At 40.9% G+C, this 17,777-nt stretch overlaps 2 protein-coding genes across 2 annotated transcripts; one reads left to right on the forward strand and one right to left on the reverse strand.

Moving 5' to 3' along the window:
- The first annotated feature begins 6,556 nt into the window (after nucleotides 1–6,556).
- On the forward strand, nucleotides 6,557–11,534 carry col10a1a (collagen, type X, alpha 1a). Its single transcript, XM_067479278.1, has 3 exons — nucleotides 6,557–6,689; nucleotides 7,053–7,176; nucleotides 9,061–11,534. The coding sequence occupies exons 2-3, from the start codon at nucleotides 7,068–7,070 to the stop codon at nucleotides 10,893–10,895; spliced, it is 1,944 nt and encodes a 647-aa protein (XP_067335379.1). The 5' UTR covers nucleotides 6,557–6,689; nucleotides 7,053–7,067; the 3' UTR covers nucleotides 10,896–11,534.
- Nucleotides 11,535–14,356: 2,822 nt separating this feature from the next.
- Nucleotides 14,357–17,576, reverse strand: marcksb (myristoylated alanine-rich protein kinase C substrate b). The gene is made up of 2 exons (XM_067479281.1): nucleotides 17,187–17,576; nucleotides 14,357–16,298 (listed from the first exon to the last, which is right to left on the reverse strand). The coding sequence occupies exons 1-2, from the start codon at nucleotides 17,280–17,282 to the stop codon at nucleotides 15,729–15,731; spliced, it is 666 nt and encodes a 221-aa protein (XP_067335382.1). The 5' UTR covers nucleotides 17,283–17,576; the 3' UTR covers nucleotides 14,357–15,728.
- Between the last annotated feature and the right edge of the window lie 201 nt (nucleotides 17,577–17,777).

A 17,777-nucleotide genomic window follows, 5' to 3' on the forward strand; every position in this document is an offset into this window, starting at 1 on the left:
AAGTTTTACATGTGGATCAGCCTGGTTAACAGGTCTACAGCTGTGGTCACCTAGGACAGCTGCAGTGTGCTGAAATTACAGAGCACAATGACTCAGACTCCTTCTCTGTTTAAGACCACTTGGCTCTGCTTGGGTCGGGACGAGCCCTAACCGTAAAACAGGCTCTCCACAGAGAAACTGTTGGCTCATCAAAACAGCTAACTCTTTGTTCTGCTTTGCAACACTGACCCCACAGACCACCTGGAGACATTTATTATTTCTGACATTATATTGGCCGTAAGACAAAATTAACCCTGAGTTTTGGACACAGGCCACACTGTTGTATTTATGAAGTAGTTTCTATACTGCCATGATTTTTTATTTATAACATTATTTCACTAGCTTTTGATCTAAGTAATGCCACCTGCACACATCATTTAACAAAAAGGAGCCACGATTCAGCCCATTAGACACCACACTCGTACTTTGTGTAATAAGTGCAAGTAAATGTGAACGGATAAATGCAAGTGTGCACATTTCTTTCTGAACACCAGCTCACACAGTGGGTAAAACAACTCATTTCATACAAATGCAGCTCTAATAGCTCCTTTAAAGATGCACCCAAGCGTAACTGTTCAATGTGAAAAACTTTAAATCACTTGTAATTTCACAAAATCCTGCAAAACTGCTTTCTGTGTTTCTGTTTGATTTCAGAGTAAGTGTCCACCAAAAACAGCACAATCCAATTTAGCCATTAAGCTTTTGTGCACTTTGATTTCAGATTTGTTTTGTCTAAATGTCACAGACAGTCTCGAATGACCTGTGGTTAGATGCATTTAATACTGTATAGTTTCCTTTTTAGTGGGAGTTCAAAAACTACCCTAAAGTCAGGAAACAGCCTGGACTCTTCCCACAGGTTCTGTTCAGTGGCAACTGGACTTGCTTGTAAGTTTTTACTGAACAGAACTTTTAGGATAACCATGACCTGAATGACTGAGAATCTTAACATACAGCCTGGACCCTTGTTTTGTCAGACAGATTTCCCTTTTCCACAAAACACAAATGTTTTTGCATTCGGGATCCACCGTTGGCGCGTCTCTTCAAAATATCCTGCAAATATAAAGAGTCTGTTTCCCTGAACCATTTAAATAAACACAACGAGGAGCCAGCTACCATCATGCAGACCATTTTAAATGAATGTTGAGTTTGTGTGTTCTCATCCTGATTTATTCTTGGATGTTCTTGTGTCTGTGGATTACCAGCAACAAACTCCAAAACATCTGCAGACAGCCACTGATCCCGATTTTTTCCTTAATATTTTCAGATAGCAAGCCAGTGGAATACTTTGGTGTACTCTGGTTTTAGGGCAAGACTTCTGTAGATGCCTTGGTCACACATGAGTTCAATCAACAAACCAAATGCATATTTTGCATTTTTATAATACTGGCCTTTTACTTGCCCTGTTTTTACTGATGTTTCAATTACAATTTGACAAAGTGGCCTTGGTTCTTCTCCAGTTAGAATTAAAAAAATTCACCAAAACACACACAATTGTAATATGCCAAAAACAGGAGCAATGCAACAGCAAAAAAAAAAAGAAAGAAAAACACAGAACACACAAGATTCAAAGTGTAATGAAAATGTTCAGTTGTTTTTTTAGTAATATTAGTACTACTAATATGCTTCATCACAGAAGAGAGGCTTATTTTATTTGTCTGTGTTGTATAATGTGGAAAGGTCCCTATTCAGACACAGTGTGGACTGATACAGTCCACACTGTGTCCATCAGCCAGCAAAACAACGCAAATAAAGCCTTGACCGCCACCATTGTCCCAATGTACCTTGAAAGTCCAACTTTCTGCGGTCATATCTTTATATACAAACAGCACAAGCAAAGATATGTGAATGGTGTGGGCAGATACTAACGTTTTATATCCAGCGCATACAATATTTAGAGACAGACATGGCCGGGACCAAATATAGTGTGTACAGAAGCAACACTTGTCTCGTCTCTCCGCAGCCCATTATGGTGTGGAGCTTCAGCAAGTGAGGTGACATTGTGTTGTATAAACATTGTTTCTTGGTTGTCAGTCTGCATTTCAGGCACAGAAGGTGTCTTTTCTCCCCTCGTGCACACATATTCAAACTGCAGCAGGTAAAGTGCTTAAGTCAAATTCAGTTACGGACCCTCAAGTCAAATATAAATCCATCTCTGCTCATACACAGTTTACTACATTAATAGAGAAGAGTGTTTCATTCACATTTCACAAGCTGCGTTTGTTGAGAAATGGCTGGCGATGCCTGAGACACTGCAACCTGACATTTTCACAGGCTTGATGTAAGGGATTAGTCATTATCCCTAAATACAGGTTTCTGCCACCTACATTTAAGCACCCTAAATTCCATTAAGGTGGTTTAATGTAAGTTGATATCTTAAAATGATCCAACAATAAGAAGATACCTCTAGCAGTCTGTCTTCAGTTTGACTGGGAATGTTAAAGATATGTAGAACAAGACAAAATGATCCAAAAAAGGAGTTTTTGATTTGAGAAAAAAAAAAGTAAAAATTGTTTCCTTGCTGAAGGATAAAACAAGAACAAAAATAAAATTCAGTTATTTTACCTCTGTAGTACATTGTGTGCAGCACCTCATAAACTGTCTGGCTGAATACTTCCAGTTAAATCGGGTTTTGGGTCGGCTGCAAGTGAAACTGATTTCCTCAGTTAAACAAAGTATCCCTCAAATCATCAGCTGAGTCAGATTGTTCTAGGAATTAAGTATGAAAACATAAGCAAACAAATCAGATAAAGTAGCACATGACTTGGATGGCTGTGTGTGTGTGACAGCAGCTTAATCCAGCAGACTGGTGATAACATTACAGAAGCCAATGAGGAGACATTTGTGATATACTGTAAACTAAAGTCCACATAAAATATGAACATTTGTGGTTTGTATAGCAATAAGCTAGATAACATTCATGCATTCACACCTGGGAGTTGCTTTAGGACACTGTCTTTACTCTTTCATCCATAGCTGCCATTTTACTGTCATTTTTGGTTTTCAGCTGGTGACCTTCTAGACGCCAGTGCTCATCTCTTAGGCTACCACCACCGCCGTTTTTTCAGTTCCTTTTACACTTCCGGCTCCATTCAGGTCCATGTTTGTTTTCAGGACCCTGTAATTTCCCCACCAATCACTCACATGGGCCCCCATCAAGCCTGCCATTCATAAAGCTTAAAGTAGCTCTTAGTGGTCCATGGAGTTTATTGGAACATTAAATTTGTATTCCAGCCGTGATGGTGTATCTTTAGCTGTTGTTTAATTCACGTGCTCGGTCGGGTCTCCTTGCATCAACCGCCAATTATGTTCTCTTCTTGGGTGTGGGTTGAGCCTCGGTCAGCAAGGCAAAGAAACCAGAAACATCAATTCTTGGGTAGTGGAGTGAACAAAAACCGACAAAATGCAAAAACCTTTCTTGAAACACTGTTATCATTGTAGAATACAAGCACAAACATCACTAGCCTTGCCAGAAACACTATCCAGCAATACTCTCTGGGGAATTTAGGGAAATTTATGATCTGTTGTTAGATACGGATGAAGGCCTTAACAACAATCAGGGAGTCAGATTGCCACCACATGTCCTCTGCTGGAAGGTCAGATGCATTTTTGCCCTGTCACGTCTTCCCACGCTTGTGTGTATCTTTCTTATCAGTCCTAGTTACAAGTTTGCATCAAAATATTCAGTGAATAAGAATAAAACCAAATCAGAATCCTGAAACAAGAGGCTGTGCAACTTACATGACTTCTCAGTGGCTTTGGGTGTGTCACACTTTTCCCATTTTTCCTAAATTCAGTCAAAGTGTTTTTAGTCATATATTAAGTATATGAAGTGACACAAAACTGGAAGCATGTGTGTATTTTACAATTAGGGGCTCTCGACAATATAAGTGCAAAGCAACATCACCACCTTCAGTTTGAAAGCTGTTAACCTAATTCTAATGGTTATTACAATGAGGCCTACAAACCACATCAAGCAGCTCTGTAGTGCAATGAGCGGAGCAGAGAGCGCCGCCATGCACTTTTACAGCCTTCAATTCTGCCCCTATAAGCACAAGGACACAGAGTCCTTCGCAAATGAGTGCCATGGCATGTTTAGAATATAAAAAATATGTTGCAAGGTTATAAACAACAACCAAATTGCACAGTTAATTCGAGTCTTCCTTACGCCAAAGTATACTGGCTCTAAGACTGAGCAAGAATGCTTCAGACTCTTTACAGACTTGCATTAAAATGGAGCTTGTTGTTAGGGTTTTTGTTTTGCATAAAGAGATGAATCATTGTTTTTAGACCATCTGGCCAAAAAACAGAGAACATCTTATGCCATGGTGTAGCCAAGGTTGAAAAACATAAACTGAAATTGTCTGAACCTATAAACATATAAAATCCCAACCCTGTCCTCTCTTGCTCTGTCATTTCATCCAAATCTTAGTAAAGCTGAGATGCCCAGCCCTCCTCTTAGGGCATGAGCACAAAGAGATGTTAAAATGATATACTATAACTACATTTAAAATAAAAAAGCTGGTGACACTTGGTGCAGTATTAACCAGGAATTTAGTCATAATACAAACCTTGACTTTCTAAATATCTGGCTAAACATGATTTGGCTCAGCTCATATATATTCTATAAAACTGAAGATAAGAATATATTACCCTTCTGCCTGAGTTGTCATGTGTGCATGGAATGTGACATTTCATCATCACACTGCCTTCATCACACTGCCTCAGGTAGTTAGTCGGTGCCTTTGCTGTAAAGCGGCTATGAACAGAGTTGCAAACATTCAGGAATGAAAATCACAAATTGCATTATGCTTTATTTGACAGAAAGAGCAAACTTGACCTGTGCTTGCCAATCATAATTAAGTGCTATAAGCCATGGAAGGTAGCACTTTGGAAGACTGTAGATAATTTGGTGTAATTTACAAAAAAGGTTCAAACAAGACCCATGTTGTAGAATCTTTAATTATCTCTGGTAAAATATGCCCATCACAGTCGCGTGCAGTGTAGGTGCCTCGTATAGATGCTTGGTGAAGCCCTTATTGAGCAACTCATCATTTTCATCTCTACAAATATACACATACTGTCAGCAGTAGTCATATACCTCATGAGAACATAGGAAGAACATAGACCATAAATGCTCCCATGTTCAAGAAGATTTGGGGATGTAATATGGAATGCCCTACACATCGTTTATGGCTACTTGTGAGTTTGGGAACATGTGATTATTTGGGTGTATGCATTTCCTATGTGGCTGACCTGAAATTGAGAAATTACAGTTAGAGGATCTTAAAGTAAGCAAGGCAAGGTGGAGGGTGAGGGTGAGGGAGGATAACACTGGAGGCCAGTGCTGATTGAAGAAATACAACATCATGACAGAAACCAGTTGCAATTGAAGGAATAGGCCTGAACCTCTGATGATGTCTATGCACAAAGGGGCCAAAAATAACAGGTGACCACGGGGGCATGGCCCCTTGAAGTAGCAGCAGTAGTTGTAGTAGTATCTTACTGTGCAGGGAGGTGCTATATGACAGTAAAGCCTGCCATCTGGTGTCAGAACGTGAGTACTACACAGGAGAGTTGCACCACACTGGGCTGTATTCACAAGGTTCCACAGAAACAAGCCCAAATGTCTTTTCCAGTGGCTCCTTATATAATTTTATTAGCTGTTTTGAGGGTGAAACACTTACAAAAATACACAACTTCAGAAAAACTGTTCATCCTGAAATAGAGACTGAAATCAAGGCCAGTGTGTTCTCTATGGGCCACAATGGCAAGCTGAACAATAAACACACAGGAAATGAATAGAACTAAATAAATGGAAAACTAAAAATGGCAATCCTTTAAATGATGGAAGCAGATTAAGTATAAATATAATTTACTGCTTCCAATCTAAGGCAATAAAGGCATCTAAAATCTCTCGATAACCTGTCCCCATGATTTCCTATGTTTACCTTATCCTGGAGGTGCCCAGACAGTCAGGAAAGGTAAAGAAGCTGTCTCCACAGGTCGGCTGTTCAAAATGTAAATCTGGAGTTTGGTATATCCTCAATGCAAGCTTTGTGAAGCTGCACAGGTATCACTACAAATCCCGTTGTTTTCATGCATGTCTTTATACAATTATTTTAGATTTGTTTTACATTTATACAGGCAGTTTTATAAACATTAGTTCATATAAACATGTATTGAGTAGAGAAAGTTTAAAATGTTGAAGAAAAACTATAAATTTAAATACAAAGAGTCTCGGAATGACAAGGTGCAATCAGTTCATTCTTCTTTTAGAGCTTGTTTGTTTTCTTTATTTTTACACAAATTTATATATTTTTTTGCTTTGATTACTTTCTACTTCAGATGAAGACTGAAATAAGTGATAATCATGTGTCTGGATATTCAAGACATGGAGGCACCCTGATGTGACATGCCTGCTTTGGGCTGATCTGTCTACTAATTACAGCCTAGGTCTTAGGTGGGAGGTACTTGCGTGGTGGGGATTTTTTTTTTTTTTTTAATGATGTGAGCAGTAGATATGGTATAAATACCCACATCATTGGACTGGAAGGCAGCATATCCTCAGTTGTGCTCTCACCCTAAGGATATACAGCAGCACCGGGAGCTCACTGGTGCTGAAGAGTTTGTTTTCCCACCTTTGGATGCTGGTACGTGTGCTTTCTCTTCCCATCTTAACAACTCTGTCTGTGGAGGAGTGTAGTGAACATCTAGGCTTGATCTAGGCCTCCACAGGTTCCCTTGGAAGGCTGAGGATGGGAGGCAGATTCTGACTGGTCTTGGGACCAAAATTTAGGACACCAGAGTCCTAAATTTTGAATGCTCTGATTGAGTCAAAAGCTTCAATCTTCACCTGTTACACTAACTTTTTTGATATCCATTGAAGTTCTGTAATGATGTACAATATATACACTTAGCTAGTAAATTTTAAGTTCTGTAAAATAATCAGAACATTTCTTAAACTGTACCTTGAGAGATTGGTTGTAATAACTGTCCCCTCATTTCTTTTGCAGGTTTGAACTTGCAAGATGGATATTCGAGTTGTGAGCATCCTCCTCCTCATGGCGACCTTGACAGCAGCCCATGGGAAGGGGTATGTGGTGAAGAAGGTAGTGCCCTACTCTGTGAAGAGCCACGGTAAGGAATCACAGGCTCATGCTCTCTACACAGTGTCTTTTTGACAATAGGTCATGCAAGCATTTATCTTTTCTGTCCTCACCAATGTAGCCCATAAAGTTTTTTTTTCTTCTCTAAAGAATTTTTCTTGAGCAACATTTTGTGACAGTTTAGACTTACCAGAATCATCTCTTAGGAAATAAGCATCTTTGTTGAAGCCGAAGAGAGGAGCATAAGTAACCAGAAGCTGCACTTTGCTTTGAAAAGTGACTCCATCTTGCTCTAAAACCATCTTGTGCTCTGATTGGCTGCAGCAGTGTGCCTGCTTCTCCAATCATAGTCCACTGAGATCTCGGATTTGAATAAATACTCGCATTTACAGAGCTCGCATTTGCTCAGTGCAGAGTTTTTGAGTTTTCTCTTAGTGGAAGTCTTAGGCTTCAACAAATGTTTTTTCCTTGTGTACATTGTAGTTTTGACTGCAGTTTTTTCTTTTATTCTGTCAGGGCAGTAAGTTTAGCATTTATAATAATTTTTTTTAAGTTGTGATCTTCATGTTAACACAGCAGGAACTTCTTTAAACATCTAAAATCGAACATTGTGTTCAGCCTATGTCATTGAACTACAGTTGCATTCAGTGCATTCATTCCAGTCAAGTTTTCTTTAAATCTAAATTGATTTACCACGTTTTAAAATCAGCAATTGCACAGCGGTCTGCAGTGTCTGCTAAAATGCAATACAAAACATGAAATGGGTAAATAAAACACAATTCTACTTTTATTTGAGAAAGTAGCTGTTAGTGAATTATTTTTAGATTAAAATTGACAATTATAGTCCAGTCACCCAGCAGTGTGGTTTGCTTGGGTGTGCCTGCATACACAGAAGCAGAAACATCTGTTTGGCTTTCTCCAAACTTGGCTTCAGTTGCCCAAGCAGTGAGCCTTTAACACTCAAACACATGTGACCACATTAAGGCAGCAAATAAAATAAAAGATCCCTTTCATTTAGATCTACTGTTTCACAAGTAGGTCACAAGATATCTCTTAAAGCTCTTTAAAGTAAGATATAATTATAGCAATCAAATATGTTATTAGAAACATAAAATTGTTTAATTTGGAATTAATTTGTACATTTACTACAGCATAAATAAATGGTTAATAAAATAAATATATAAATATTTTATATATGTGTGTTAAAACATTTTAATATAAAAATGGGAAACCAAATTTGGACACAATTATTCTAATATGAAGGATATGAAACTTTGAACCAAGAGGACTTTTATAAACTATTCCCAGTGAATCTGCAACCTGCAGTCAGACCTAAAAGTAAATCAATTGTTTCATGAGAATAAAACTTGCTCTAGCTCCAATAATGGAATCATGAAATTTAAACTAATCAGTAGTTATTTTTTAATTGCATCTGCCGTTGTTTTAAGATGCAATACACAAAAGCAGCAAATGAAGCCACATTCATGACAGCACTCTTTTCAATTTCACTTCAAATTTGGTTGTTGAACTACCATATTTGAGTCAAGAGGACACTGGCAGAACCAAATCGTTCTCACAGGGCAGTACGTTTAGCAAGTTTAAACTGTATAGACGTATTCTAGGAGTTTATGAGTACAGTGCCCAGATAAAATGTGGGCATTCCCATTGCAATGTGATGTACACATTTTGAAATATACATTTAATCCATTTAATTCAAGTTCTAACAGTTCTAAGGAGTTTTCGTAATTTCCTACACAGTAGTACATTACAACAACACACAAGTCCACAGTTTAGTGCATTTACATTCTGAATCTTTGTTTTCTTGTTTGTTTCTTTGTGATTATTTAATTTATTTATTTATTACCTTCTGCTTGTTGTATTGACACTAATGATGTCACTCTTTCACTCCTAACAGTGATGTCAGTGGCAGGTGAGCCTGGTCCTCCAGGTGAGCCTGGCCCTGAGGGACCTCCTGGCCCTCCTGGTGAACCAGGTGAGAGTGCTGAAGGTCTGCCTGGACCACAAGGACCTCCTGGACCACCTGGACCTCCAGGCCGCTCCATCGCTGGCAAGCCAGGATCCCCAGGTGGACATGGAAAACCTGGCTCTCCTGGAGCACCTGGGGAGAAGGGAGACACCGGAGCCACTGGGCCACAGGGACCTAGGGGAGTCCCTGGATCTCCTGGAAGCCCTGGACCTGCTGGCCTCTCTGCTACTGGCAAGCCTGGACCTACAGGCTTTCCTGGAGCAGCAGGACCTAGAGGAGAGCCTGGTCTAAAAGGACATCCAGGTGTACCTGGACTGCCAGGTGCTAAGGGTGATAGAGGGTATGGGGCTCCTGGACCTCAGGGTGAGAGAGGACCACAAGGACCTATGGGCTCAACTGGAGCACCAGGTGAGCCTGGAGTTGGAAAGCCAGGAATTCCAGGTGCACCAGGTGAGGCAGGAAAGTCAGGTAGCCCAGGTAGAGATGGTGCACCTGGTCCCATGGGACCACAGGGCCCTAAGGGACACACTGGTGCCCCAGGTGTAGGTCTTCCAGGGAAATCAGGGGAAAATGGTGCTCCAGGTCTGCCTGGACCAGTTGGTCCTAAAGGCCACCAAGGACCTGCTGGAGCCCCTGGCGCCCCTGGAGTCCCCGGATATGGAAAACCAGGTGCAAATGGAGAGAAGGGAGAAAGGGGAGCTCAAGGTAGCCCAGGTGCCACAGGTGCAAAGGGTGAGCAAGGCCCAACAGGATATACTGGTGCTACTGGTGCTACTGGTCCCACTGGTCCTGCTGGACCTCAGGGTGCAAGAGGTTTCCCAGGTGAGGCTGGTGCTGTTGGCCCTAAAGGTGATGCAGGTCCAGCTGGGCCTGAAGGGCCTAAGGGAAACAAGGGAGATCAGGGAGCACAGGGTTTTCCTGGTAAGCAGGGTTATACAGGTGCCGCTGGTCCTCCTGGACCAAGAGGAGCCACTGGACCTGCAGGTGACAAAGGTGACGGAGGGGCCCCAGGTACCCCAGGTGCCCCAGGTATTCCAGGACCTGCTGGGCCCAAAGGTCATCCTGGGCGTGCTGGTGAGCCAGGTTCCTCTGGTTCTGACGGTGCTCCAGGTCCCAGAGGACCTGCTGGGCCACAAGGTCCTGCTGGTGCTACTGGTGCTAAGGGACACCCAGGTCTCCCTGGTCCTCCTGGCCCTTCTGGTTTGGCTGCTAAAGGTATTGTCGGACCTCAGGGTCCCCCTGGTTTGCCAGGTGAGCCTGGCTCTGATGGAGAGCCTGGCCCAGCTGGACCTCCTGGTCCCCCTGGTCCTCCTGGTGAGGTTATGTTTGAAAAGGGCAAAGGAGTGGAAGAACTTATGGTGAAATCGCCCATGTCTGCATTCACTGCATCCCTGGTCACTCCCTACCCTGCTGCTGGCAGCCCCATTAAGTTTGATCAGATAGTGTACAATGCTGAGAATCATTATGATCCTGAGACTGGCATTTTCACCTGCCAGGTTCCTGGAGTTTACTATTTTGCCTACAGCATCCATGTTAATGGAGCTCATGCCCTGGTGGCTCTCTACAAGAACGGTGAACCTGTTATGTTTACCTATGATGAGTACAACAAGGGCTTCCTGGACCAGATGTCTGGTAGTGCTGTCCTATTGCTCAATGAGCAGGACACAGTCTACATCCAGATCCCAGATGATGAGGCCAATGGTGTCTTTGCTGCCGAGCACGTCCACTGCTCTTTCTCTGGGTTCCTCATTGCTTCGACGTGATAGGTTGATACAGTAGTTCCCAAAAGGCAACCAACTAAATTTGCAATCTATTTCTCAAACAAAAGTAAACTCCCTGCTCATTTTTCCTCAAATAAACAGACAGGCAGTTCACACTTCTTTGAGGAATAGAAGCATCTCGACTTGAAAAATACAAGAAATAGGTGCTTAGAAGAAGGAAAACTAATTTATAAAAACAGGTGACCAGGGATGGGGAAAGCAATCCGTAAAGTTATCAGTGAGTTTTTGTAATGAAGACAACATGTGAAATTGTTATAACTGTGTTGTGACCTGGTTTATCTTTTCCAATCTGTTCCTTTTATACTGATTTCAACTGGTGACTCTTAATTTAGTGATCTTTTTGTTTTGTTTGTTTGTTTTTGTACAACCTTGTTTTTGTTTGGGCAACCAATAATCTTATCTTATTAAACAGACACCAATACTTTCTGTGCAACATGTTGTAACTAATGTCCTTGTATGTGACTTGAATATTATGAAATAGTCAAATTGACTGTTGAAATAAGTCAAAAGAACAGTGTCATACAAAACACAAATTGTTTACCGGCAACATCATTATATCCCTGAACGTGCATTATGTCATGTAAAGCATAATGACCAAAATAAAAGATGTCTTAACAAATATTTTGTCTCTGGTGCATTTTTTTAATGGTAACCAAATGAATATTAAGTGAAGACACATTAGCTGCTATACACTGGTGTTTCTTTCAAAAACATCGGGTGACTATCTATTTAATCTATCCTTTATGAAAAACATTTATACATAGAAAGAAAGAAGCACCTCTTTTGATGTTGTGGGTGCCAAGTACATTTCAGCTTCAGTTAGCTTGAACATGAGTCTAGGAGAGGAATGGTTTGTGACATTATTTTTTGCAATATAGCAAAACTTAAGAGGTACATTTATATGCTATATATTATAACTTTGCTGTTGAGAACCAAGAAATTAATATTCTTTGCAACACATCTGCTAAAACATAAATGGCATAAATAAATCAGACTGGATTCTAGCATAAACTGCCTCATGAGATTAACTTTTATGAGCTGCGTCATCATAATAGGAAGAGGTAGCAGAAGTACATATATTAAATACTGCAAGTACCTACTTAAAAAATTACTATGGGGGCCTGGTGACTCAGTGGTAGAGCATTGGGTTGGGATGCAGAAGGCCACCCCACCAGGTGTGGCCCCGCTCAGCTGCCAAGGGCCACCTTGGTACTGGTCCCAAGCCCGGATAAAATGGGAGGGTTGTGGCAGGAAAGGCATCCGGTGAAAAACACTTGCCAAATCAATGTGTGGAACATGTTCCGCTGTGGTGACCCCTGAAGGGACAAGCATCAACCTAACTGTGTCTGACAGCAATAACAACAATATATTTTAAACACTGTGGAACCTGATGTTGTTGATAATATAAACATGTCCAGGTTTGCTAGACACATATAAAAAATAGCCAATAAATAATGTTTCTGGAACAATGTTCAGGCCCTGTATTATCACCAGAATATTCTGAAAGTACTGAGACGTCGCCTACACATTATGCAGAATGCCACTTCAGAGTCATATGTTGTATTATCAGATCATACTTCATAACGACTAATGTTAAAGGTGGTACATTTGGGGCTGATTTTAAACATTTATGGACTGTGCCAGGTGGGTGTCATCCTTAACCATACAACATAAATTATTTAGTTGATTATATTTTGTATTCATCTACATCTGCAAAGTATTGTAGCTATTAAATGAGGCTATCAAAGAAATGTCAGAGTAAAAAAGTACAGCAATTCCCTCTGAATGTTGGTGGAGTAAAAGTAAATGCTTACAGTATAATAATATAATACAGCATCACCACTAGTCACAAAAGCCATATTTCCTAATATACTGTATCTTTATGTTCTATTTAGAAGGGATTATGATCCTATTTACGTGAATTACGTAAATTAGTAACACCTCAGTGTAAAAGTAATTCATAAACATGTCTAATATACAAATAAAAACATTAACATCACAATCTACTTAAAGCCCAAATTCTTTGTCTTAGTTTATAATAGAGGTAATTTGGTTAAACTTTGTTTAATGTCTGCATCATGTGAGCAAAATATAAATAGAAAAATACAGAATATTAGCTCAGGACCAACGGTGGATACTGTACTTTACTTCATGTTTCCTTACAAACCAGTTGACATACAGTACTACAGTACTTAAGTAAATGTGTTAAGTTTCTTCACCAGCTCCTGTTGAGATGGATGAAGACATTTCAATCTCTCCTCACGCATCCACTGGTCATCTAATTGGCACCCAAAGTTTACTAAAACTACTCTACCGTGCAAGCCTGAATGTGGGTGTGCTGGAAATAGAGTGTGGGATGAGGGATAAGGAGGAAGCTTTGGCCGGGCAGCAGCTGTTTGATCTCCCTTGTGAGAAAGAGTGGGACGGTGGTTAGGTGAGGGGCCCAAGGGACGGAACAGAGCGGGAGCTGGTTGAAGAAAACCACTGGAGATTGCCGTCGGATGGGACTGCTATATAGAGATAGTCTGCGGTTGGTGCATGCGATGTCACAGACAGGGACACAGATGGAGCCCTGCCTCTGGTCATCTCCACAAGCCACACTCCAAAATTATTTGTTACCCCTAGAGGAATATTTTCACTTTGATTTATTTTTGTGTTTAAGAAGACTCACCTGTTTGTAATTTTTTTAATGTATCTACATTTGTGTATGCGTATCTTAAAAGAAACGTAGGAAGGAAGAAAGTGGCATGAAAACCCACTGAGGAGAAAAGAGAGCAGTGTGTGGCACGATGGGACACTTAATGTGATCTCCATGTGAGGCACACTGAGGGCCAAAGTGGGCAGTGAATCCCTCAACAACCTGACCAAGATGAATTTGAAGACCAGGAAGCAGAAATAGAAATATTATGTGTTAAACACACCCTTCTTGTGGTGTCCAGAGCTGAAGTATAGGGTTAAACTGGCCGCAGAGGAAATAGATGGGTTGAAATGAGCATGGGTACAGCTGTGGGCAGCTAAAAGCACCCTGGAGAATTTTGCTGAAATCTCTTCTACTCTTAAAAAGATTCTGGTGTTTTTATGGGTTTCTGAAAGGACATGTCAATGGTGAGTGCAGGCATCATTTAGGTATGTGATAATAAAGCTCTGGACAGTATAAAAATGTTTGTCATGCATGGTGCAAAAACCAGCAGCTCTGTCAGTGAATCTCATCACAAAATGATGTTTTGGTTGATCCCTTAGTACATCAGTCATTTCCTAAAATACTGTAGGACTGCAAGCACATCTGACTTTGTCCTTCTGTAAATTTGGCTGATTTAGAGAACAAACTATAGCTAAGTGTTAAAGGCACATATATTCTGGATGCACTGAAGCCTAAAATGGGAAGCTCAACACTTATATTGTTGACTTCACTCAAATTCAATCAAACGTTTCAAGTGGAGCAGTAGTTTCTTAAGACTTTATTCAAGTTTTAGCATGTTAATGTTACTAGTTTTAATACTTCACTTACAGCTTAATGTGCTCTACATGAGTTTTTATACGTAAAAGCACCACATGAGGGTACTGTAAACCAAATAATTCATGTGTGTGTCCTCTAGTGGCTGATAAAATATTACACCCATATGATCTACAGAAATGTTTGCTAGACACTAATAAACTAACTCTCCCTATTCATTCAGTGTCCCAATGAAACTGAACTCTGTAATGATATTTTGTATGTTAAATAAAGTGAAGCTTTATTATGTATTAAAAAGATGTTCAAACATTAAACTCATTTTAATTTGAACGTTAAATTGTTTCTAAGCTGGACAGTGTATATATACCAAGGTGTCATCTGTGACTTTAAATTTTTTCACCCAGTCTACTCCCCCTCAGATTTCCATTTAATGTTTGCACTGATTTTCTATCTCAAACATTCATTTTTCATTTAACCGCCTTCTGCAATCATATTGCACGGTTCGTTTCTACCAATTTTAACTTTCTCAGATATATTAGGTATGCGTGTTTCCTGACACACCATGGGCTCATAGAAACATTTCAGTCTACTACATCTGTGCATCTTTGTGGAATGACAAACCTTTGTGAATGTTAATGCAAAGTTTGATTAAAACATCTCCCAATTTTATTCAATCTTACAAATGGTGAAAAACAAGAAAACTTCATTTACAATGGGTAATCTGTTAAAAACTTCAGTCATTTAGGTACATCTCAGTCATAAAACCAGAAATATCAAAGTCTATACAACGTGCATTACTACAGAAGTTTGAAATAGTGGAATCTAATGGAAAGTGATGAGCACCTATGGTTTTGACAACTAAATCTAGAATGGTTGTGTCCACAGGAGCGTTGAGCTTAAAGAGTTGTAAACAACTGTGCACTGCAAAGACAACATTTAGGACTTGGTTTAGAATGTTCCCTTTAAATATCACAATGTGTCAAATCTTGCAGACACAGCTTTAGCTGCTACATCAAATTGCCCAGCACCAAATACTTCGATTAAATATGTCAAATTCAGCAACGTGTCAACACAGTCATGGTATCATGTAGAAAAACATTCACACACATACGCACCTTCACACTCACCCACATCACAAATGCAAGCACCAATGAGCAGTGAGGAAGCAGCACACTCTCCATTACACCCCCTGTCCATCACTGCCAGGGACACCGCAGTCATTCTGGATGAGATGGTTGCAGAATAGTAAACAAACACCAACAAAAAAAAATAAACAAAAAATCCCTGGTTTTAGACAAGTCCTCGCATTCCTTCAGACAGGCTTCATCGTCTCCTTCATTCCGGTGTCTCGTTCAGCAGGATTACTCAGCGGCAGCCGGGGCGTCTGGACTGGCTGCAGTCTCTGGTTCAGTGGGTGAAGCTTCAGCCGGTTTCTCGTTTTCTCCTGCTGCCTCTGTCTTCTCTTCCTCCTCAGGCTTTGGCTCCTCAGCTGCAGCCTCCTTGGTTCCCTCTTCACCAGCCTCAGCTGGCTTGTCCTCAATGGTAGCCGCTTCCTCCGATGCGGCCTTCTCTCCTTTGGCTGGTTCTGCTGCTGCTGCTGCTCCTTCCTCTGCCGCCTCCTCAGACTCTTTCTTGGTTTTCTTGAAAGAGAAGCCACTAAGCTTGAAGGAGGGTTTCTTGAAGGAGAAACGCTTTTTCTTTTGCTTGCCATCCTCGCTGGTGGAAGGAGTGCCTTCTTCTGGTTTGGCAGAAGCCTCACCATTTGTAGCAGCTGGCTCATTCTCCCCTTTAGCCTCGGCTCCCTCTACTTTCTCACCTTCTTCTTTTGGTGCCTCCTCAGTAGGAGTGCTACCATTGGCTTGAGCGTCAGCCTTGTTGGCCTCCTCTCCAGCTGGAGAGGCATCTCCATTAGTCTTGGCATGACCGTTCTCCTGAAAAGAACGAAATAATTAATTCTTTAAAGCTTTTGCTTGTAATCTCGATGTTAACGTGTGTGTGCAGGAATATTGCATGCAAATTCTCCAGAGCTGACATTTAATCAAATTTATAGTAATAATAATCTGGAAGACACCCTAAACCTGCAGCATCTGTTACTAGGAGAGTGACGACAGATCTGTAGCTTTCAGCAGTAGGCCAGTCGGTGAGACAGAAGTGCCGCCGGCATCCAGCAGGTGGCGTTTAACGTTGAGTCAGTGGAAACAACATAGGAATTTTGGAATTTCCCCCTTTTTTTTTTTTAATTACTTGTATAACGAACCGGTATGTTTTATTATAATTTATGCAATTCTCTCTTACCATCATCTGTGTTATAATTCTACAATGTGTTGATAATGTGGGTTGGATGTGTACAAAAACGTGGCTCCTTTCTTGATCCTGGCAACAAAGGCGTGGTATCGTTCTTAAAATGGCCATGCCACCGAGAGGGTCCAGAGACCCCCGCTGCACACATTTCAACCAAATAAATTAAAAGAGCCGCAATGTGTAGTAATCTGATGCCCCCGAGTGTTCATGGTAAATCAAAATTACCATTTATAGTTTATTTTTCACATTCACCTAATCTGAAATTAATTTGCAATATGCAACGTATCGATTTAAATAAATTAAAAGCTGAATCAATGTAGCGCTGAAAAATGCACAGAGTGTAACAATGCATCCCAGGTGAAAATGGATACATGTGGCCACTTTCCCTGAAAGCCGGTGAGCGTGGGCTGCGCTACAGAGAACATGGAGCACGCCATCGACGCAACACATTGCTAAATTGAGACAGACACATTTCTGCAGTTCGCAATTAGGAATTAAATAATTCCGACATCATTTACCTGTCCGTTTGTCTTTGCTGCAACAGCTGCACCGTCTGCTGGCTTTTCTACCGCTGCTTCCTCTTTTCCAGCGGTTTTGGAGATTTGTGCTCCCATGCTTTTGGTCCAACAAAGGAACCCCAACCGATCAAATGAATGAACAAAGACCGCAAGCTTCCTCCCAAAATTGCAACTCAGACGCCGACCCCTCCTTCTCCAACCGAAGCCGAGGAATCAACCCGAAGTCGAAGTGGCTACAAATGATGGGCGAGTGTTTGCAAAAAATGTGGCGGAGGTGTAAAAATAAACGCGAATTTAAAAAATTTCTAGAGCGGATTTTGTAAATGGAGAAATTGGCCCCAACGCAAATGAGATGCGGAGTACAACGCCCAAGTCGACTGATGAATGGGTGCTGGAGCTGTGACGACAAAGCCACCCCGTCTCCACCAATCATAAGTCCGGAATCAGACGACTGTGGGGGGGTCATGGAGCGGGGGCATGGACAATGGGAGAGACACAATATAGCCAGCAACTTGTTTTTCTAGCCCTAGACTGCAGAAACTTACATTTTCTGTCTTAAATCAAGACTATTCTCAAAGTTTTAAATTATAA

The sequence above is a fragment of the Channa argus genome, chromosome 16, assembly GCF_033026475.1.
Source record: "Channa argus isolate prfri chromosome 16, Channa argus male v1.0, whole genome shotgun sequence".
NCBI classification, from domain to species: Eukaryota; Metazoa; Chordata; class Actinopteri; order Anabantiformes; family Channidae; genus Channa; species Channa argus.